Consider the following 24421-nt stretch of genomic DNA (forward strand, 5'->3'; position numbering starts at 1 on the left):
TTTTGGACCAACAGGTAAAAGGTTCTTAGACATGACATCAAAGACACAATCCACAAAAGATTTTTTTTTAAATATTGAGAATTTTTTAAAAATTAAACTTTGGCTCTGTGAAAGACCCTGTTAAGAGGATGAAAAGACAAACCACAGAATAGGAGAAGATATCTGCAAGTCATATACCCAAGTGAGTTATATCCAGAAAATATAGAAAGCCCTCTAAACTCAACAGAAAGAAAACAATCCAATTATAAAATGGGCAAAAGCCCTTATACCAAAGAGGATATAAGAATGGCAAATATGCACATGAAAAGATGTTCAACATCATTTTCCATTAGGGAAGTGCAAATTAAAGCTGTGATGAGATACCACAATGCACCTAAATCGACAACTACTGACAACATCAAGTGCAGGCAAGAGCATGCAGAAACTGGATTTCTCACATGTGGCTGTATAACGTGAATGCAAAATGGTACAGCCACTTTCCAGTGGGAAAGACTGGGGCTATAATAGGAGGCTAAACACACACATATGACCCTGCAATCTACTCTTGGTATTTGCACGAGAGAAATGAAAACTTATGATCATATAAAACCTGTATATGAATGTTTATGGCAACTGACTTTGTTTATTCATTCTCACACTGGAGCGCACTGGGGTTGTTTCTAGTTTGGGGTTATTAAACGGTGGACATCCAAATAATGGACTCCACAATAAAAAGCAACAAAGTCTTGATATATTCACCATCTCAGATGATCTCAAAGGCATTGTGCAGAGTGAAAAAAGCCAGTCTCATAGGGTTATGTACTGTAAACTTCTATTTATATAAGAGTCCTAAAGTGATAAACTGAAGGTCATAGAATACAGATCACTGACTGCCTGAGTTGGAGGCAAGGTGTGACTATTAAGGGATGACACAAAGGAGCTCCTATGTAGTGATGCAACAGTTCTTTATTCTGATTGTGGGATCACACAAATCTATATTGTGTAGTAAAATGTCATAGAATTATAAATCAAGACAAGTAAATAATAGATAATACTAATAAAGAATCCATGTAAAAGCTAATGAAGTCCAAATAAGGTCTGTACCTGAGTTTGACTATATTATACACCAATGTCACTTCCCTGGTTTTAATAATGTATTATAATTATGTAAGATATTATTGGGAGAAGCTTGGAGGAAGGCATAGGGAAACTGCATTGTTTTTGCAACCTTTAGCCAATCAGACTATTTAAAAACAGAAAGTTACAATAAAAATAGATTATCTAAGATAGTGATTCTCAAAATTTTGATAGGCATTAGAATCATCTATGGAACTGGTTTCCAACAGATTTGCTTAAGTGGTCCCCACATTGTACCTACTTAAATAAAATTTGTACATAGGGTCCAGATGATATATACTGGTAGATCTAGCATATTACACTTTGAAAACCACTGGGCTAAAATAAAGGCAAAGGTATTAGAAAAATGATGATCCCCACTAATACGTATTCTTGTGCTGTACTTATTTTTTTATAGTTTTATTTATTTATTCATGAGACACACAGTGAGAGAGAAAGAAAGGGAGAGAGAGAGAGAGAGAGAATGAGAGAGGCAGGCAGAGACACAGGCAGAGGGAGAAGCAGGCTCGATGCAGGGAGCCTGACCTGGGACTCGATCCCTGGACTCCAGGATCACACCCTGGGCTGAAGGCGGGCTAAACTGCTGAGTCACCCGGGCTGCCCCTGTTGTATTGTATTTAATGGCCAATTACTAAACAAGTCCTACCTATACAGACCCCAGACAGTCATAGACTAACTGAACTAAGAGGCTCTCACCTATAGACAGAGTAAAAGACATGCAAATGAAATTAATTCTTGATCTATTTTAAAAGCACAAATACTATTATTCATAACACAGAATGATATATCAATCTGATATATCAATCCAGAGGTGAAAATACTATTATAAGAGAAAAAAAATACATGCTATTAAAACAAAAGCATGTTGGGAAAACAAAGCCACAATATGAAATAAGAGCCACATTTTTAAATGTCCATTAAAGGTCCGTTACCTGCACTTCTATGTAAGAAAAGATTGTTGGCAAATCACACGCACATATAATAAGCATCAAGGCATTTGATTTAAAAGCTTCTTTTGTTAGGGAAAAAAAAACATGAAAAGACCAATCTAGACATTATTCCATATGCAACATAATAAAAATTAAAATCCAATCTGTTAAGACATCATTCAATCATTCCCCTCTAAGAGGCCATTCACAGAGATTGGTAAGAGCAACACATTTCAAACCCCCAGGCCCATGCTTTTGCATTTGAGTGTCTGTCCTAAACAGCTACTAAACTTCACCTTACCTCAAGGAGGAATGACATTTTCCCCAATGTCTCCCCCTCCATCTTTTTATCAAAAGAAATGCAGCAATAAAACAGAATAAATCAAGTCTTGGAACACCATTTCTGAAAGCCTGCTAATCTTTGATCTTAAAGAGTTGCTACCAATTCTTAAATACTAGCTCATCTGCTCTCAATTCTGGGGAAAATATTTTTTGGATGAAAAAAATAATGGCATGTTCTAACTTATGCTATTTAGCTGTGCAATATAATAATTAGCAAACATAATAAGAAAAATCTAGAATGTGGATAACCTACAGCTCGGTTTCCCTACAAATCAACAATGGGGGGGGTGGAGGTGGGGAAATAGGATTGGGGCAAGAACTGATGTAGAACAGGAGATTTAAGTGCCATAAGCATCAAAGGAATGTGGAAAATTGAATCCAGTATGGACAAACTGATTGCTAGAGAAATCTGAATTAAAACGGAGTATTAGATGATATGTTAAATTTGCTAGATATAGTATCACAGAAAGTAGGTCTAAAAACAAAAGTCCTTATCACCCATACATATATAATAAAATAAAAATATATAATCATAAGTAAAATGACTTTCTTCAAAAGAGAAGAAGGGGGAAAAGTAGAGGCAGGGAAGGAGATACCTAAAGCAAGATCAAAAGGGGTTTCTGAAACTAGGTGAGGAGGTAATGAATACTCTCTCCTTTTGCGTTTTAGAAGTACTAATATAGAACCCCCCCAAAATCTTATGCCCAATGTACAGGTGAACAAAACAATTGGAAAGAATTGGGAAACAAAGAAGAAATTGCTAAGGCTAATCAAAAATGCACATTTAGAATATATCTAGAAATCTAGAGCAAATATATATTGATATCCTAAATGAAGGTCACTTCTGCCTTTTGTATGCAAAATGAGGAGCTATGCTGGAAAGTGTGAAGTTTCTTCCACTCTAACATTCTCAATAAATGCTTTAAACAAATGAAGATCATCATTTTTCTAATAACTGTGTCTTAGTCCTAACCCATCTGGAGCCCTAGGCTGCCACTAATCTACTATCTCTCTCTCTACTTGCCTTTTTGGATATTTCATATAAATGGAATCATAAAATATATGTCCTCTATTCTCTGGCTTCTTTTACTGATCATAATACGTTTGAGGTTTGTCCATGTGGTAGCATGTAACTGTACTTTACTACTTTTTATTACCCAATATCATCCCATTACAGGACTATACTACATTTTATTTATCCGTTCATTAATTGACGGACATTTGGGTTGTTTCTACTTTTTGGTTATTGTAAATAATGCTGCTATAAACATTCACAGGAAAGTCTTTGCACATACCCCTTTCTGGTATATCATTCTTGGTAAGACTTCACACAAAACTAATGTAGCATGTTCCTAGTACTCAGTGTAATTTCTCCCAGATCCCTCCACACACAGGGAAATAATTTAAAGCCATGATTCCCCAGTTATTTGACATCACTGACATTTAAAAATACAACATCTTTATGAAAGACTAACAGATGTTCAAGAATTATTAGCCATACTTAACACTACAAAAACACAACCTCAGACACAAATTATCCAAGAAACATTTTATGATTCAAGCAATTCAAGAATTGCTTTTCCAGTAAGCCATTCTTCTAACTACAGATCAACGGGTTACTATAAATATTAAATGGGCAATAAATATAATGAATATAATTAAACGTCTTTGTTTGAAGGCAAGATATAAAGCAGCCATTAATGAGTAAACAAACACATCTAACAAAAAAGAGGTAGTTGGTATAATGAAAAATACAACATAACTGCATTTACTTACTGGTTTCACTACCTAAATCCAGAGAGATGGGATTCCCTCTTAAGTGTTGCTTATACAATAACATAGTTCAAAATTGTACTTTTACACTCAGATGTAGAATTGCAGAAATGTTTTTATATTTTTCTTACATATTTAATAAATTCATTTGGGGACAATTTTCTCTAAAGTTTTTATATGATAGGTATTGACGTTATTATATATAATATATATAAAAATATAATAAGTGTTGACAAAGAAGATGCTTTGAGAATAATGATTTTGGAAAATGATCAAGAAGAAACACAAGTACAGGAAAAAGCCCTCTGTATTTAATCAGAAGTTCATTTAAACCGCCATTTAAAGACACCTGGGTGGCTCAGCGGTTGAGCATCTGTCTTTGGCTCAGGGAGTGATCCCATGTCAAGGGATCAAGTCCCACATCAGGCTCCCTGAAAGGAGCCGGCTTCTCCCTCTATGTCTCTGCCGCTCTGTCTCTCATGAATAAATAAATGAATAAATCTTTTTTAAAAAAGCCACTTAAGTGAGAAATCAAAAGTTCAAGTAAACCTTAAGCATTGTGACTTAAAATACACAGATATAAATTCACTGATCTTTGATGTAGAATAAAAGCGTATCTTTGCAAATATACACACTGGTTGGATTTTCACCCCATTGGATCTTGCATAAGTAGCACACAATGGCTTGCCTTCCACTTACAATTTTTTTTAAGTGAGCTAAGGATTTCAAGACACCTGCAAGCAATTTGAGTGCAAATTCCTTGATTTTTATCATTTTATTTTATTCTTTTCATGGTCTCTTTCACACTTAATTCAACAGTACATTTTTGATAAAATATAATAAGAGGTACCAGCAGGCAATCTAGAAAGTAGCCTACTGGCTCCAGGGGTTCATTGTGCCAAGCACAGCCATTTCAGCATGTTTTACCAAGGAGGTGGAATTCTTATTTGATCCTGTGAGGGTTCACTAAAGTTTAAGAGCTTCTACAATATTACTAGATATAGGATTGCTGGAGAACTTTGATCCATACACTGAGAAATCTAAGAAATTGTGGCCCCAAACTCATTTTTATACTTCATCCAAACACCTACAGTCTAAGCAAAAAACGCATCAACTACCCCTGAATCGTGTAAGAAAGGTAGTAATAATGAGCACACTGTGGATCAGATCACAGGTCAGAAATTATACTAATAATTCTCTCAATTGGGTAATAAGCTGTATTAAGATATAAAGTACAACTCTCCAGAAACCATCATTTTTACCCTCTGTAGTAATAATTCCTTTTATCTGGGGAATGAATAATCTGGAACTATCCTTTTAATTAAATGCTTTCATAACTGTTTTCAATTCCAAAGTAAATAAAATAATTTAATAAAAAGTTAAAACCTAGAAATAAAACCTTGCATGTACCATCAGATCTGAAAAATCACAATGTAATTGAAAATCATATATTTACTAACAAAAAAAAAAGGTCTCTATGCCTTCATATCTCATTTTTTGGTGTCTCTTTATTACAAGCACAAAATGGCATATTAAACAAAGTAATCCCTGATTACATATTTTATACTTTTTTTCTACAGCAAGAATCTTCAAATGATTGACTGTAAATGTTCACAATTCTGACTAGTGATTAGTTCAGAGTAGTAACATCTGATTAATGACTGGAAGCTTGCTGAGTCCAGGCACTTTAATGCTCTAGTGCTATATCCTGAAGAATCTAGAACATTTTTTGGCACAAAGAAGACGCTTAATAAAATATTGTTGAATGAATGAATTCTGTCTCTTTAGATACACACACACACACACACACAGTCAGGTGCTCAAATGTTTTCCCAATCAATAAAAAAAAAAAAAAATCCCAATTTCTTAGTAACATGCCAAAATAGGATTGTTGATAGATGTTACAAAATCAAAGTTTCACCATTTGACCCTGATTCTCAGAAAGCAAGGAGAACTTGCACAAGGAATAGATTATTTTCAATCATATAAAAATCTGGTTATGTTTAAGCAATGTAGACAACCAACCATTAGGATTCCTAACATCTATATCCCATTAAGAGTTTTCTCTTCCCCCTCCCATCTATCATAGTCTTTTAACTTGCACTGACATTTTCTCACATTTGTTAGTTTGACAACTCCCCCCAAATAAATTATTTATTTATTTATATATATATATATATATATATATATATTCTCCTCAGTATCGGTCAAAAATATATCTTAAATTCCTGTGTGAAAAAGGTCAAATTATAGATTAATTAAAATTAGCCAACTTGATAGAGTAAGCATAGAGTTAAATAAAGATACTGATACTTAGGAAAGAACTCTGAACCAGGAGGTAAAGCAACATGAGTTTTCCCACACACATTACCACACAACAGCATTCATTAAGCTGCCATTACTAGCTTTGGGTCAAAAAAGAAATACAAGGGTGCCTTGGTAGCTCAGCTGGTTAAGAGTCTGCCTTCAGCTCAGGTCATGACCTCCAGATCCTAAGAGGGTCCTGAGATCAAACCCTGCATTGGGCTCCCTGCACAGCAGGGAGTCTGCTTCTCCCTCTGTCCCTCCTCACTGCTTGTTCTCTCTCTCTCTCAAATAAATAAAATCTTAAAAATACAGCATTCCCTGCTCTCAAAAAATTAATAGCTTATTATTTTACCCAATTATACATGAAAAGTCCCGAATGTTACCTTGTTCTTCCTTTCTCTTCAGGTGTCTTCAGTTTCATCCATCAATGAGCACAGATGAAGTACTCTTAACATCAACAGTGCAACTCATTAAGCTACAATAGGTGGGAAACTATGTAGGCATTATACTTAATTCTTAAAACAATCTTGCAGAATTTCGCTGTTTTTTTGTATTTTACAGCCTAAGGAATGAATTCCTGCGAGGAGGACTAACTTGTCCTCAGTCATAGTTGGTAAACTGCAGATCTAGGTTTGAAATCCCGGGTTTCCACACCCACTTCCTTTCTCCCTGCCATTCTGCTGCTGAATCTCCACCATGTGCGTCCAGCACTGGTGAAACAATAATCTGAGGGCTTAAAATCCTATTTGGAATGACAGAAAAAGAAACTGTATGAACTTATTCAATAAATATAATTTATTATTTTTTTCTGGAACAATATGTAAACGAAGCCCTGGCTCACCAGAAGAAAACCATGAGACATGTATGCTAAAGACTAATTCACTGGAACCATGCTTTCATGATCTATATAAAATGATAGTCTTTTCAAGCAAAGGAAATCACCCACATTCTAAAAAGTAAATTATGTGTCATCTATCTGCCTGGTTTAAGCAACCTAAAATACTATTTCCAACCCTCCTAACCACTACATATTTCAGCTTCACAGAAAGGTAGCTAATTTAGGGTAGAAATACTGTAAAATCTATTGCAATTCTTCCAAGAAACAACAGAAGGAAATGACAAACGTACAGTAGTCTCATTCATTTATACAAACTTTCCCTGAGGAAACAGGCGGATCTGGAAACAAAGGCATATATAACATGCCAAGTACTGGTGGTCAATACAGCACGAAGTCTTAGCAAAGATTTTGTTCAAAAATAGCTCTCAGAATATCAAAGCCATTAAAACAACTTTAGCACAAGAATTCTGGCATAATAGGTGTGTCCTGTATTATGAATGCCAAGATAAAGGAGCTAAATAACGGACATTCACTTTTTGATCCTAAAATAAAACCAATCAGATATATTGCAACGCTCTCACAAAAAGTTCATTATGTGCTTTTTGTCCTGAAAATTTCATAAGCATTATTCACATGTTATTCTTAGTGTCTTAATATCTTTCTACCACTTTTCTTGAGGAAAAGCTCAAAAGCAAAAAATAAAAATTAGAAAATACAAATACTACTTACATTCTATCACAAAGGCAAAACTAATCCTTTATTTCTTTTTGATGGACTGTGGCTTATTTTCATGAAGTTGATGGGATATCTTAAATCTACACTTCAAGAAATGATAGCTGACTTTGACTAACCTTTTTTCCAGCTCTGAAAATTGGAAAATCATGTTTCTGTGATTCCACAAGAGTAATGTAAAACAAAACGGCAAATGTAATCACTCATCAATTAATCTTTAAATATTCTTTATTTACTTAATAGTTTTACATTGTTTTTTAGCATCTCTCTTGGGGGGGGGGGGGACAGAACTTAGCTATGCTTTTACAAGAAGTCAAAACTTTTAACAAGTTACCCCAACAAATGCAATCACCAGTGGACTATACATGTGACTTGAGAGTTAACTGACAATAAGAAAGTTTAAAAGAACCGGGGAGGGGGTGTCAGTACTAAGCACAGCATTGAAACAGTTGGGGTTTAGAAAAAATGAGTTTCTAGTCGTATAACTCCATATATTCGGCTTTTGGATTAACCATTCCATTTTTTTGTGTGAATAAATACCCTCTTTCCTTTGACAAAGTTAAACAGTGCTATGAAGGCATTTAAACATTCCATTTAAAGTCATGGCTATATAACTCCAAGATTGTGTAGAAAACACCCAAATTTAGTTCCAAAGACTGATGCATAACCATTTCAAACATGAAAATGCAATATAACTATACTCCTAATGTTGAATGTATAATGAGTTTGTGTTAAATAATTCTATTACTCACCTTAGTTTTTTTCCCTTATTCCATCTGGTTCAGTAATTTGCTTTCTAAAGAACATATGCTTAGTGGGAGTAAACAACACACCACAGAGGTACAGCCTCCTTTTTCTTATTAATGACATCATTAAATCTGCCTATTTATAGTCTCAACTATCCGACCTCATGGCCTACATGGATAAACGGATTTGTTTCATTTGTAATCCTGAATGTGTGCTTAGCAGCAATTAACCAGGCAGATAGTAACTTGATATATCTTTTTGATCTGTAAAATAAAATATGGTGAGATTGCATTTTCTGTTGTGTTTATATGTGAGTCTTATATAAGGTTTGTGATTAAGATTTGAAAAATAAATCTCGTACTTATTTCTATAGGAAAACTAAATTGAATTATACAAGTCAGATTTCTATAAGGTATTCAGAAACATAGCTCCTGCTTAAAAAAAATATACAAAAAAAACTAACCACTCTGATCCTACTGAACTAATTATTTTTCAGGTTTTAGATATATTTTGTAATAGCAAGTTCATTTACAATTTCAACACTAAGAAACACTAACCTAAGAAAATTTTTCTTAGGTACAAACAACTGTTACTTCTCCATTCTCTAAGGTTTTTGTAATTTTATCATTTTTAGGAAGACTTCTTTAAATACCCAACAGCTGTTAAGAAATACCTTTGCACACTGTTAGTGGGAAGGTAAAACGGTACAGCCACTATGGAAAACACTATAGAGCTACTTCAAAAAATTAAAAATAGAACTACCATATGATCCAGCAATCTCACATCTGGGTACATTACCAAATGAAATGAAAAGAGGTTCTCAGGGAACCCTGGGTGGCTCAGCGGTTGAGCGCCTGCCTTCGGCTCAGGACGTGATCCTGGGGTCCTGGGATCAAATCCTGCATTGGGCTCCCTGCAGGGAGCCTGCTTCTCCCTCTGCCTGTGTCTCTGCCTCTCTCTGTGTGTCTTTCATGAAATAAATAAATTCTTAAAAAAAAAAAAAAAGAAGAAAGAAAAGAGGATCTCAAAGAGATTACTTCAATCCCATGTTCATTATATAGCAACTTAAGTGCCAATCAATGGATAAATGAATAAAGCAAATGTGGCATATAAATTCAATGAAATATTACTCAACCATAAAAAAGAAATCCTGCCACTTATGACAACATGGATGAACCTTCAGGGTATTATGCTAAGTGAAATAAATCACACAGAAAGACAAATACTGTATCATATCACTTATATGTGGAATCAAAGTCCTGAACTCAGAAGCAGAGCCTAGAATGGGGGTTTCTGCAGCTAAGGGGTGGGGGGAAAATGAAGAGATCTTGGACAAAGGGTATAAACTTCCAACTACAAGATGAGTATGTTTCTGGGATTGTAATGTACAGAGGGTGATTACAGTCAGTAATGCTGTATTATATTATTAGAAAGGTGCTGAGAGATCTTCATCATAAAAAAGGGGAGGGGGCACCTGAGTGGTATAGTCAGTTAAGTGTCCAACTCTTGGTTTCAGCTCAGGTCATGATCTCAGGGTCCTGGGATTGAGCCTGGCATTGGGCTCCATGCTCAGTGTGGAATCTGCTTAAGATTCTAGGGGATCCCTGGGTGGTTCAGAGGTTTAGTGCCTGCCTTCAGCTCAGGGTGTGATCCTAGAGTCCTGGGATCGAGTCCCACATCGGGATTCCTGGATGGAGCCTGCTTCTCCCTCTGCCTGTGTCTCTGCCTCTCTCTCTTTCTGTGTCTCTCATGAATTAATAAAATCTAAAAAAAAAAAAAAAAAAAAAGATTCTCTTTGCCTCTGCCCCATTTGGTCTCTCAATTTCTTGCTCTAAATAAATAAATCTTAAAAAAACAACAAGTGGTAATTATATGATGTGAATTTAAAATTTTGGTGGTAATCATTTCATAATATATAAGTGTATCAGATCAACACACTGTACACATTAAACTTACACAATGTTATATGCCAATTACATCTTAATAAAGCTGGGGAAAAATACTTTGTACCACAAGACAATGTGAGTTCACTTTCTTTACCTTGTTATTTAAGTCCCAGACTTTCAGTGGAACCCATTTGGAAGTTTAATTAAAAGAAACATATTGATTATTCACAGATATCCCACCCCAAAAATTTGGCATACACAAGAAGACTTGTTTCCACATTTTATCTAAGATCACATCATACCAGGCATCTATTTAAAGGATGAAGTTAGAGTGGTCTAAAAAGAGAATGAAGTTTTAGCACACACATTTTTACAAAGGAAGTACAGTATTATAAGCAAAGTGATGAGTCAGGTTGTGTTCTTTGGTCAGTTAAGCAAAATCATATAATCAAGGAAGAGCCAAGTCATAATTCTACTAGTAACCTTCTTGTTCATGGATCATGCTGACAGAGTTAATATTACACTCAGGGCCTGCTCTAAAAGTAATGTATTATGGATAGGTTCTTTACAGGTCTTTAATTTAGATAAATCTGAATGCTATTTTTACTCACTAAAGAGGTGTTAATACAGAGAGAACCCATGCCAGTATGGTATTGAAAGAAGAGCACCAATCTGTAGATCAAAAGGCTAATTATAGTCTGAATTTCTTGTTAAGTAACACACCACCTTTGAGTCTTAGTTTACTTATTTACTGACATTAAATGAAGAAAATATTCAAAGTATGCTTGACTGGGTACTTGTATTACAAGAGACAGTGATTATTAGTACTTGGCAAAAATGAAAGCTCTAAGTATAATTATCATATTATTTATTGAAATGTTCATGATAATTTGAAAGAAATGTCACCATGGCTTAAAGCTTGAAAGTATATCAAATAAAAACATAACAACAATATATATACACAGTTTAATGGATTGTTATATTTAAATTTTTCTTTTCCAAAAAGCACAAACTATACCTTTGCATATATATCTAATGTGTCCAAAATAAATTATATACTCTCCAAAATGTCGATTCACAAAACCATTAAGTTCTTCAGCTTTTTCTGTAAAAATTCTGAGAGTCCTCAAATATATTAAAATATTTAAAAGTAATTAATAGCTCAAAGAAAAACATTAGACCATTTTTAAAAGCAGATGTTGAGAAATTTTAAATTATGTTTACAAATCATATGTACTTACAATTCTTTCAAAAAATCTTCACAAAATGGGACCGTTCACTGGGTATTTACTCTTAGAGAATGCTATACCAACTGTCCTGTTCTGTTACTGACTCAACTGTTTATCATGCATGTAAGTGCCAGGCACTTCTTACCTCTGGCAAATATGTAAAAGAAGGAATTTACTGGTCTTTCAAAATCATTCCGGGAATGATCATGTAACATTTTCACAAGTCCTTCTTCTAAAGGGAATGTGTTTAATACAGTAGTTTTAAAAAGTAGCTCCTTATTTAGCAGTTTTAAAATTAGAAAATTCAATGGTTTTGCCTGTTTTTATAAAAATTCTTGCAGATTCTTAACATATACAATTCTTTTAAATTTTTAAGCAACATCTCACTAGATAATTTGTTAGATCTTACTGGTAAGAAACGCATCTGTAGGATATTTAAGAAAAACCTTAAAATTATTTGTAGAATAATTTGAAGAAAGCTGGGTAAATAAAATTTGCAGAAAGTCTCAGGTATTTGATTTTGTAAAAAGGAAAAGGAAACAGTCATATTTCCTGCAGAAGCTTCTAAGACTTCTTGCAGTCTGTTCAAGGAAAACACCCTTTCCCATCACAAAAACCCTAATACGGCCAATAGCAGCTGATACTTGAGTTACATGGTTTTACTCCTCCCAGACCAGAAGACTATGGCCCTGAAGCAAATGGAGTGGCATCTGAAAGGCTAGATTTTATAGTCCTTTTATAAATCAAAAGTCATTTTTGTTAACAATTCAGATTTTTTTTAGGATGTTCAAAATCAAATACAGATTATTCAAATAAGAGCAACAGAAACTGTGGTCCAAAGTTACATGTTCCATTATTTCCATTCACAGAAGCATTATGTCTCTTTCTACATGTGCAGTGTTGACTCTGATGCAAACTAAACCAAAATAAACCAAAGTTTAGTTTAAACTAAAATAAACCAAGGACTTCCACTGGAATTCCCTTCTAGTTTTGGCGGACATCAATGGCCTCCAAAAGAACTCTATAGCTATTTTTCACCTACATCTCTTGCCACAACAAAACCTCTTTAAAAGGGTGTCTATACTTTTTATGTGTACTCCCTTACCTCATATCAGCTCATGAGATCTACTTCCTTTGGCTGGTACCTCCTAACTTTACTGATACTGTCCTATAGTTTTATTATCACCAAAAACCTTTATGTTGCTTTGGATTTTAAAGAACAGACCAAATAATAAATAAATAGATAGATAGATAAAGAACAGACCTCGTCACTGCCCTTATCTCACTTGACTTCTTAGCACTACTCTAAACATATGATATTACCAATCCTGAAATCTTTCCCTGGAACTAGATTCCTACACATCATACCTTCTGGTTTGTCGAAAGAGCCCCAATTTGCCTCTGTGGTCCCGGCTTTAGTATAGTAGTTGGGTTTTGGTAAAACCCAAATCCCACCGCACCTCTGCTTTATTTTCAAAGGTGTCCCACATTGCTTAATCAATCACATGGTCATCCTACCTAAAATATTAACTGCCCATTTTCTTTCTACATCTCTTGGCTGACTAATTAGGCATTACAAACTTGGCAATACCAAAAGCAAAATCTTCATTTTTCTTCCCTTAGTCTTCCCATCTCAACAGCCCCAGAAAAGGCAAAAATCTAAGAATTAACTTCCCCAGGAAAGGCAAAAATCTAAGAATTAACTTTAATTCTTGTCTTTCCTTCACTGCTCACATTTAGTTCCAAATCAATGCTGAATCCAATCCCCATTACAACCTGGGGTCAACCTGCCATCCCTTCCACATACATACCACCATGTACCACCTGATTCTGCTCTCATGCCACAATTTGAGCTCTTATTTTTTTTAAGACGTTATTTGACAGAGAGAGCACGTGCACATGCATGGGGAGTAGCAGGCTCCCCACTGAGCAGGGAGCCTGATGAGAGGCTCTATCCCAGAACCCTAGGATCATGATCTGAGCCAAAGGCAGATGCTTAACCGACTGAGCCACCCAGGTGTCCCTGCAATAAACATTTCTGACAGTGAAATTAATTCTATGCAATCCCTTAAAAAGAAAAAGTATATCAGTTTCAAAAATTTAAATCCATAACTTATTAGTCAATTTACACTTACAGATACAAACACAAACGCAGACACATATACTTTCTTTTAAAGGCCTCTGGGTGAATCACATGGAAAAATTTTTGAGATTTTTCGTGAGAGCTTTTTCTAGATCAACTTTTTTTTTTTAGTGTGACTTCCTCTTGGAAATTCATAATTAAACATTAATTTTAAAGCTAAATATTATTTTCCTTGATTTACAAAGACAGACATTATCATCACTGCATAGTATGAACAGAAGCTGCAGTAGTACTCCTATTCATTTAGCAACCACTCTACTTTTGTGTATTTGCAGCTTTGTGCCTTATTTAGAAACCAAATGATGTTTGCCCTGGGCGGCACTTCCAGTGTCTCTGCCGGGCTAACTGGAAATCCAAAAGGCAGAGTAAGCAACAGACACAGTGGAGATGCTATGTTTCCATGAAGACATAAGTCACCTTGGGAGGTCTCTGGGCAAGAAGTAAATATAATTCTCAGTCAATAATTTGCTCTTCCACTTAGTCAAACTCCAGAACAGACATCCTTTAAGAATACCTTGCCTATGATGTGCATATTTTCCCCTGGGCGTTTCCTTTATCTTGGGAGAATTTCAAATACACACATGCCCCCTCCAGAATTTTACCAGCAGTTAGCAGTCTGTTTCCTTCCATAATATTCTCAATTTCATAATGTTGCATTTTAATTATGAAAGTAATTTTCACTACTTTAAAATCAAAAGCAACAAAAATAAGATTCAGCACCTTAATTACAGATTATAATGAGTACCACATAGGGAAAACAAACATTTATCTTCTTTGCTGTGATTTATTCGACTCTTTTTTTTTTTTTAATCAAGAAGGCTTTTATTTTTTAGGTGCCCTATATCCATATGACAAAAGTAACACAATAATTGCCTATGTCCCAAAAAAGTACATATGGACACTACTAGGTAAGGCTGAAACAGTTTTCTAAAAACAAAATTGCTATTAACAAATTGTAGCACTATTGACCTAACATTGTGGGGGGTAGAAGGGCAGGGGGAGACGGAGAGAGAGAACAACAAGCTGACTCCATGCCCAGCACATGAGCCCAACATGGGGGCTGGATTTTGCAACCTAAAGATCATGACCTGAGCCAAAATCAAGAGTCAGATGCTTAATCTATTGAGCCACTCAGGCACCCCTAACATTTTTAGATTAAAGAATGCTTTGATATCATCACTCTCCCACACACTGCAATTACTACAGACCAAAGTGATTCTCAGGCATTCTTTCATCCTTTCTCACAACAACTCAAATATGCACTCTGCTCATTTATAAAATACTTAAAAGATAGGAACTATTTTAAAGAATTTATTTATATACAAGGCACGCAGAGGCAGAGACACAGACATTAGGAAAAGCGAGCTCCCTGCATGGAGCCCAATGCAGGACTCAATCCCAGGACCCTGGGATCAGGACCCTGAGTCAAAAGTAGACGCTCAACCACTGAGCCAACCCAGGCATCCCAGATGGTAACTACTTAGAGAGTTAGTCAGTGAGACACCTAGAAGGCAGTATTTGAATACAGAGCCTATAATCTATCCATTAAAGTCATATTTAATTCCAAATATGCTCCAAATTAAAATTTTAAAGATCTGATCTGTGAAATGACTTCTCTATAAGCACTCTGCACTCAAAACATTTTTTTTAAAAGCATGAGGGAACTACATGCCTAGGGAAAAACCAATTAAATTGACTTATTTTCAACAGACATCAAGAGTGTACCAAAGTATTAAAATCTCACTGCTGCTTTTTAGGAAAAAAAAAAGTGAAAATAATTTTGTAAATAATTGATGACATTGATTATCAGTGTATGTAATTTTTTAAACTGAACAAAGCCATGCATTATTTTAATGGTGTTTGCCACAGACTATCTAGTAGGAAAAAAAATTCTATCCTTATAATTTAGAACATTTTTCATTTAAACAATACTTCGAATTCCCTCATTACTTTGTATTGTCTTTTCTAATTTTAGATTTCCATAGATTACAAAAGTATGAATAACCTTAATGGCTAGTGTGATTATAGCATTTAATTTTCATAGTTATGCTTGAAATGTTATTAATAGTTCAGTAGACTGTCTAGCTTTTCAAGATTTTTTTCTTATGCTATGCAAAGGGAAGATTAAGCCTTCAGTGTATGATTATGTTGACTAAGTACTTGGGGACTTCCAACAGCAACAATGCAACAAGTGACAAAATGCCACAGGTTTTACAGAAAGGCAGAACAAACGCCTCGTGGGTTGCAGGCTCTGGCCCTCAGCAGTGTCAGGAACATGTGTTCTGGCTGGACGGGCCAGAGAAGCAGCAGGTCCAAGGGCCACCTTAACCTTCTCAGTCTTCCTTTCTCTCCTCCGCTCCTGGTGATTTCTCTCCATGCACAGTCCTGACCTCTTAACTTCATTCACACTAATTTTAAATACTGACTATATGCTACATTTTCACTTATGCATGTTTTATATTCTCAAATAAGATCCTTCAAGAAGGGAGTGCTATTACCATAGGCACGTAATGTGGAAACCATTCAAACACTCTGCATATAATCCTACAGTATCTTTTAATATTTTATTTATTTATTCATGAGAGACACACACAGAGAGAGGCAGAGACATAGGCACAAGGAGAAGCAGGCTCCATGCAGGGAGCCCGATGTGGGACTCGATCCCAGGACTCCAGGATCAGGCCCTGGGCTGAAGGCAGACACTCAACCACTGAGCTATCCAGGCATCCCTATTTTATCTTATAAACCTATTTTTTCATCTGTATTTTCAATCTCTAATTAAATTTTAGTTCCTTTCTTTAAAGAATTCACAGATATTTCTTCAGTCCCCTGAGTTCCATACAGTTCCTGATACACATATTTTGTACAGCTTCTTCTGCAAAATCCTTAGTGAGATGTATGTATCTGTTGTCCAAAATACTGGTTCTCTCAAAAAATGCCAGTTTTACTGTTAATTCCTCTTAGAAGACACCCCTGCTCTCTCCCCCCTTCCTCTCACTGAACACCCGAGTCCCCTGTCCTGTGTTCACTAAGCACTGAGAAAAGGACACTCACAGTTACTCAGTGCAAAAGCTCCATATGATACTTATAATGCATCATCTATTTCCCATCCTACAGTATGGATTATTTAAGGAAAACAAATTGCCATTTTCATTTTTTTAATTCCATTGGGACTAGAAGAGTAAGTGATTTTTAAAATAATGAATACAGGGCAGCCCTGGTGGCGCAGCAGTTTGGCGCAGCTTGCAGCCTGGGGTGTGATCCTGGAGACCCGGGATCAAGTCCCACATCGGGCTCCCTGCATGGAGCCTGCTTCTCCCTCTGTCTGTGTCTCTGCCTCTCTCTCTGTGTCTATGAATAAAAAAATAAAAATAAAATAAAATAATGAATATAAAGACCAAATGGATATCTAAGGGAAAGTCGTCAGATATTCTAGAGAACCCCATGATGAATTGAAGTAGTCTTAAAGAGTTGGGGCTTCTTATTTTGTTTTTAAACCCAAGGCTCGGGATCCCTGGGTGGCGCAGCGGTTTGGCGCCTGCCTTTGGCCCAGGGCGCGATCCTGGAGACCCGGGATCGAATCCCACGTCGGGCTCCCGGTGCATGGAGCCTGCTTCTCCCTCTGCCTGTGTTTCTGCCTCTCTCTATCTCTCTGTGACTATCATAAATAAATAAAAATTAAAAATAAATAAAAATAAATAAAAATAAAAAATAAAAAAAAATAAACCCAAGGCTCTTCATGATTAACCAGGAATGGAGCCACCACTTCCAGCAGGGGTTAATACCAGAAGTCACACCAGTTACATCAAACATCTTTGATGTGAACTAGGAGCTCCAAAAGTGAGAGACAATGTAACCGCTGGTAGTTGCTATGGTAGCAAAAATAAACCTTGTACAGATATTCTAGTCATCCTTTAACTATGCTTTATACTTGCTGGGGGTTTTCAGTGGTGGTTGAGCCCAAGAAAGGAAAAAATAAATCTGAGGCTTATTCTCCAGGAAGAAAATAGGAAGCTGATACAGGAGTTACTGCTGAAGTCTTCTTTGATTAATAAATAGCTAGGGGAAATCCTCACCCCCACCAAAAAGGGGCGGGGGGGGGGGGATTTTTCCCCTAGACAGGTATAAAACAGGCAGCAGTGACATTAAAAAGATAAATCTAGCTTTTCAGTTGAATAGGTCTTAAGTTTAGAGGTTTTTTTTTAAGTATAAAAATAATTCTTGTTAACAAAGTTGATCTTGGGACTCCTGGGTGGCTCAGCGGCTAAGTATCTGCCTTTGGCTCAGGGCGTGATCCTGGAGCCTGGGGATCAAGTCCCACATTGGGCTCCCTGGCAGGGAGCCTGCTTCTCCCTCTGCCTGTGTCTCTGCCTCTGTGTCTCCCATGAATAAATAAATAAATAAAATCTTTTTTTTTTTTTAATAAATAAAATCTTAAAAAAAGTTGACCCTGCTGCATGGGGAAATGAATCAGGAATATTTCAAAATATGGATTAAAACTTGAGGAACCTGGAGAGCTCCTTCCACATCTGGGAGTCCCTTTTGACTGCCCATATTCAACAAGGTATTTTACACACACAAAGGGAATGGATCCATGCTAGGTAGTACAGGAAATGAACTAAAATATGCAATCCTGCAATAAATACACACAAAACATCTCAAAAGTCATGCCAAATAAAACAGAGAATATATATCTCGGTAGAAGCATGAAGAAAACATCCTGGAGGAGGTGAAAATTGACATTGTTTTACAGGAGGCTGATTACAGACATTGAGATGGACTAGGAGAGACCTAGAGAACTGCATATATAAGTAGAGGCAGGCATAAGTAGGGCTCAGAGAATATCATGTAGCTTAGTTTATGGGTGGTCTAGCAGCAGTGGCTCAAAGAGCCAGTGATTAACACTACAAAAAAGTCTCAAATCATATCACAAAGAGCCTGAATAACTCCATACCTCTCAGCTTCAGATCCATAATTACCGCCACCAACTGGCTTAAGTGTCACTTTTCCAGTTCTTTCTCACTAACCCCTACCCATAGCCCCTTCAATAGGAATTCTGGAATTGCTTTCTGATCCCAAGAAGCCTACGTATACTTCCTTTTCCTCAGTTATGGCATCCCCATTGCAAACTTCTCAAATAGCAGATCAGGAAAAGGGAGGAGAGTCACCATCTCCCTAAATCTCTTCTGCACCTTCCATAGGAGTATATTACTCCAGCTCATTAGCAATACTCCTCTTCCTCCAAGGGTATGGACATCTAGGTATATTGCTCTTTTATCCATGTTAATCACTTCATTCCAGGTCACCTTCTACAAACACTGAGGAACTTGACATCTGGCTCATAGTAAACTTACCCTTTCTTTTGCTCTCACTTAAATTTCAGAGCCCATATTGATGGCCCATTCAACATCCAGTCTAGCTCACTGACTTCACAGCTGTTCTCCAACACCACAGGACCTTGTAATTACCTGAAATTTCACATCATATATATCAAACTTTAATATCCTGATTATAACTTCTTCCACCTTTTTGAATCCTGTACCAACCCTCTGCACCCCATGAACTTGACCCCTCAAATAAATACCCTAGCCTTATTTATTTGCCATCTACCATACACTACTTGGCAAATCACTGGAGTTACACTTTCAACTACAATCTCAATTATTTTGCCTCCTTTACCCTCCAGTTTCTATGGTTCATAAAAACCCCAAATAGAACTACTAAAATAATACAATCCCTACTCCCATATAGTCTGAAGAAACTAAACCCTGTAAAATTATTCCATTGATTTCAGACTGTCTTATTATTTTCTAAATTTCTATAAGCAAGCTGGAAATAAACTAGTAGAATTTGAAAATGTTTCGTTTTTATGTTGAATATATTTATACCAGCCACCCTAACAAATGGTTACCAGTTGCTTCCCCAACATCAATTCATACTTCTTACATATCTTACAGTCCTTGTAACTAGTTGGGATTGATTCCCAGTAACTAGCCATATAAATGGGCCCTAATTGCCCAAAAAGCAGCAAATCTCACCATCTTACTTCTGAGATTGACAATAACTCAAGACCAAATCAATTAGAGGCTGGCATTACTATGGAGACTGTCATAGTAGCCATAGGCATTGCTATGGAGACTGTCTCAATGCTGGTCCAGAGTGCAGCCTAGGAATCTTTCCGACAATCACAGTAAGAGACCTCTCCAAAAAAAGACTGATGTGACATTTAGAATGGCTGCATCCTTTGTGTGATCATGTATCAGAGGGCCAGGGTTCAAACCCAAATTTCCTCTTCTTCCTCCTCCCCCTATCCCCACTTATTTTAATCTAGGGAAAGGATGATAACGATAGCTTAAGTTATGAAAATCACATAAGATATAGGCAAACACTCCACCACTGAGTTATCTGGGCCCATTTTCTTCCTCTAATAGCTACTCATCAGCTTGAGAACTGAAACAGGAGATTTTACAACTTAGGCTGATTCAGTTTTATGGCTGGTGGCATGTTGAGCAAAAGTCTGTCTAGGGAAAAAAGAAAGCTTGAAATTGAGCCAGCTACTGAAGAAAAGTTAAAATGACTGACCCTGGAGTTTAGACAGAAAGGGAAATAAATGCATGAGAAGCCAGATAACCAGAAAAATAAAATATGTTAAAGAAATGTTAGGAGCAGCAGAATAGGTTAGATAGGAAAGAAAAGAGAATAAGAATTAGTAGAGTGAGTAGTTTCTGAATTTATCATATCAGAGGTAGGCTAATTCCAGTTAGCAGCAAAAGGAATGGTTTGCAGGAGTAGAGGTTTTTAATTAAAAACAAAAACATTAAGATAGGGTATTTGACTCATCCACTACCCTATCTTAATAAAGATCACGATGACAGGTTAGAGGGGACTGAGAAAAAACTGTAGGAGATATGGACAAGTAAGAATGTGGTAGAGAGTATTTGGCCAGATGGTATCAATCTCCAAGGCAGGGAGATTCTTGATTGTTTACGACCTCTTCCAAGAATATAGAATAATATGAAGCAAAAAAACAGGGCATAAGGAAAAAAACAAAGTTAATATTACCTCTGTGGCCAGGAGAATAAGTATCTTCCAAAGGAAATGCAATCTTTTTGAAGAACAAGAATAATGTGAGGAAGTAAAAGGACATGTGAAGTTGAAGCTGTGTTTGTCAGAGAACAGGTTCAGAAGATATAGCTAACCCATTAATTCTCAAAACTATTTCTAGCCTTGTATTATTTCTATTCAAATTTCAGAACAGGTGAAAATATAAGATTAATTTAATTACTACTTAAATATCTACCTGAAAACCTATAATCAGCAAGCCTACTTCTCATATATCAAAACTTAGATTGTAATTGCAGATATTCTCTCCACAATTACCCCTTTTATAGGACATTTTCAAAAATAAGTAATAATTGGGTATGAATGGATAATTCTCTGCTAAGATTATTACTTACTTTCCTACTCTTAAGTTGATGGATGTTTTACACATATTGGGCTGATTACATAACTGTGAATGCTTCCAAAACAGCCAGCTGCAGGTTGTGTGTGTTTAAGCTTACCAGTTTTTTTTTCTCTCCTTATACTCAAATGCTTTGAGAGGAAACAGATGAAAACAAAAATATAAATATCAAGATAAAAATATCAAATATACTCTTTGTAACTAAACACAAAGAGACTCCTTCATTTTTTTTCCTTTATTAAAAGTTATTAAACTGGCATTTTATATTTGCTCACTAAATAAAAAAGCTTTTTAAAAAATGTAGAGACTCCACAAGGAACTCAAGAAAAAAAAATAGTTTACATAATATAGCATCCATCAGTGAGGGGAAAGTGCCTTGGAGAACTCTTCAGTTCTCTCAAGAAACTAGTTAAACTTTATGGGATCCCTGGGTGGCGCAGCAGTTTGGCGCCTGCCTTTGGCCCAGGGCACAATCCTGGAGACCCGGGATCGAATCCCACATCGGGGTCCCGGTGCATGGAGCCTGATTCTCCCTCTGCCTGTGTCTCTGCCTCTCTCTCTCTCTGTGACTATCACAAATGAATTGAAAAAAAAAAAATGAAAAAAAATTTTAAAATAAGAAACTAGTTAAACTTTTGACAGTTTTAAGCACCTGAATTAAAAACACTGCTAAAAGACAGAACACTAGCCTAGAAATTACTTCCTTTCCACCTCATACAAAACTTGAACTATTACCTTCTAATGTACTCTCCACAGGATAACCCCCTTCAGAAATCTCCAGGAAAATACATATCAAAATTACTTCCCATTCAGAAAAGAATGTGTATAATTACATGTGTATATTTGTATTCTCTACTCACACTTTATTCTCTGCAGCTTATCTCTAAAAAGTCCTCTGAAAGATATCATTCCTGACATATAACAGATTTGGAACATTCTCCCAGAATTATAGCTGATTTTCTGGTATTTTGGAATTAAGAACTAGAGATTAGCTCTAGCATCCCCTGTTGCCCTTGCTATGATTTCTAACTTAAAAAAAAAGTTTAGCTGCATTAATCAAATTATTTTAAATATTTATACATATGTTTATTCACTGAGAAAGTCTCTAGAGGCATGGGGAAAAAATTCTCGAACCTATATATCTACCCACTTAAAACAACGGAAAAAAAGGGTCAAAAATCTTTCACAGGACACATGACCTTCTGAAAGGCCCAAAGTGGTATTTTTTAAGATGTTAAAAATATAACAGCTTTATTGAGATATAATTCACATACGGTAAAATTTACTCATTTGAAATATAAAATTCAATGTTTTTTAGTATATTCTATCAACATAATCAATTTTAGAACATTTTCATCACCCCAAAAAGAACCAAAGGTGATTTTTTTTTTCAATGAGGGCTGGGGATGAGGAAAGTCAGGAAACGCGGACATGGAAAACAAAGTAAGGTCTCATCTATCACTAAGATCAATGTTAAGGAGCTTAATACCTATATTTTCTTTTAGGAATTTTATTTTATTTTAAAGATTTTATTTATTTATTCATGAGAGACACAGAGAGAGGGAGACAGAGACCCAAGCAGAGAGAGAAGCAGACTCCCTTACAAGGAGCCCCATGTGGGACTTGATCCTGGACTCCAGGATCACGTCCTGAGCCCAAGGCAGACACTGAACCACTGAGCCACCCAGGCGTCCCTTCTTTTAGGAATTTTATGGTTTCAGGTCTTACATTCAAGTCCTTGGTCCATTTTGGGTTAATTTTTGCATATGTTATAAAATAGCGGTCCAGTTTCATTTTTCTGCATTTGGCTGCTCTGTTTTCCCAACACCATTTACTGAAGAAACTGTCTTTTCCCTGTTGTATATTCCTGTTTCTGACATAGATTAATTAATATATGTATGAGTTTAGTTCTGGGTGCCCTATTCTGGTTCCACTGCCAGAATCATACTGTTTTAATTACAATAGCTTTATAAGGGGCACCCAGGTGGCTCAGCGGTTGAGCATCTGCCTTCAGCTCAGGGCATGATCCCGGGATCGAGTCCTGCACCAGGTTCCCCACAGGGAGCTTGCTTCTCCCTCTGCCCATGTCTCTGTCTCTCATGAATAAATAAAGTCTTTAAAAAAAAAAAAATAGCTTTGTAGAACAGTTTGAAATCTGGGAGCATGATAACTGCAGCTTTGTTCTTCTTTCTCAAGATTACTTTAACTATTCTAGGCATTTTGTGGTTCTATACAAATTGTAGGATTACTTGTTCTAGTTCTGTGAAAAATGCTGTTGGTATTTTGATAAGGACTGCATTGAATCTGTACGTTGTTTTGGATGATACGGGGATTTTAAGAAAATTCTTCTAATCCATGAGCACAATTTATCTCAAGAAACTAGTTTGTGTCTCCAATGTTTTTCATCAGTGTCTTATAGCTTTCAGAGTACAAGTCTTTTACCACCTTGATTAAATTTATTCCTACTTTATTTTTTATGCAATTGTAAATACTATTTTCTTAATTTTTCTTTCAGCTAGTTCATTATAAGTGTACAGAAACTCAACAGATGTCTCTACGTTAATTCTGTATCCTGTAATTTACTGAATTTGTTTATTAATTCTAACCATTTTTGGTCAAGTCTTTAAGGTTTCCTGTAGATGATGTTATCTGCAAATAGTGGCAGTTTTACTATTTCTTTCTAATTTGGATGCCTTTTTTCTCTTGCCTAATTGCTTGTCTAGAACTTCCAAAACTATGTTGGCGAAAAAAAGTGGTGAGAATAGACATCCTTGGGATCCCTGGGTGGCTCAGCGGTTTTGCGCCTGCCTTTGGCCCTGGGCATGATCCTGGAGTCCAGGGATCAAGTCCCACATCAGGCTCCCTGCAAGGAGCCTGCTTCTTCCTCTGCCTGTGTCTACCTGTCTCTCATGAATAA

At 36.1% G+C, this 24421-nt stretch overlaps 1 protein-coding gene across 50 annotated transcripts in view; it reads right to left on the reverse strand.

Annotated features, from left to right (window-relative positions):
- The window catches only part of COBLL1 (cordon-bleu WH2 repeat protein like 1), a 157147-nt gene that overhangs the window by 77588 nt on the left and 55138 nt on the right, over positions 1-24421 (reverse strand). For 2 of the 50 annotated variants that reach the window (XM_072751792.1, XM_072751773.1), the window contains exon 1: positions 6851-7075. The exons of 40 other annotated variants lie outside the window; for them this stretch is intronic. In XM_072751792.1, coding sequence (XP_072607893.1) covers positions 6851-6888 — 38 coding nt within the window. In that variant the 5' untranslated portion in view covers positions 6889-7075. Of the gene's footprint in view, positions 1-6850; positions 7500-24421 lie in introns of those variants that run through there. 8 more of the 50 variants (XM_072751799.1, XM_072751791.1, XM_072751780.1 and 5 more) reach the window with 6 other exon arrangements.

This window comes from Vulpes vulpes, chromosome 3, assembly GCF_048418805.1.
Source record: "Vulpes vulpes isolate BD-2025 chromosome 3, VulVul3, whole genome shotgun sequence".
In the NCBI taxonomy this organism is placed as follows: Eukaryota; Metazoa; Chordata; class Mammalia; order Carnivora; family Canidae; genus Vulpes; species Vulpes vulpes.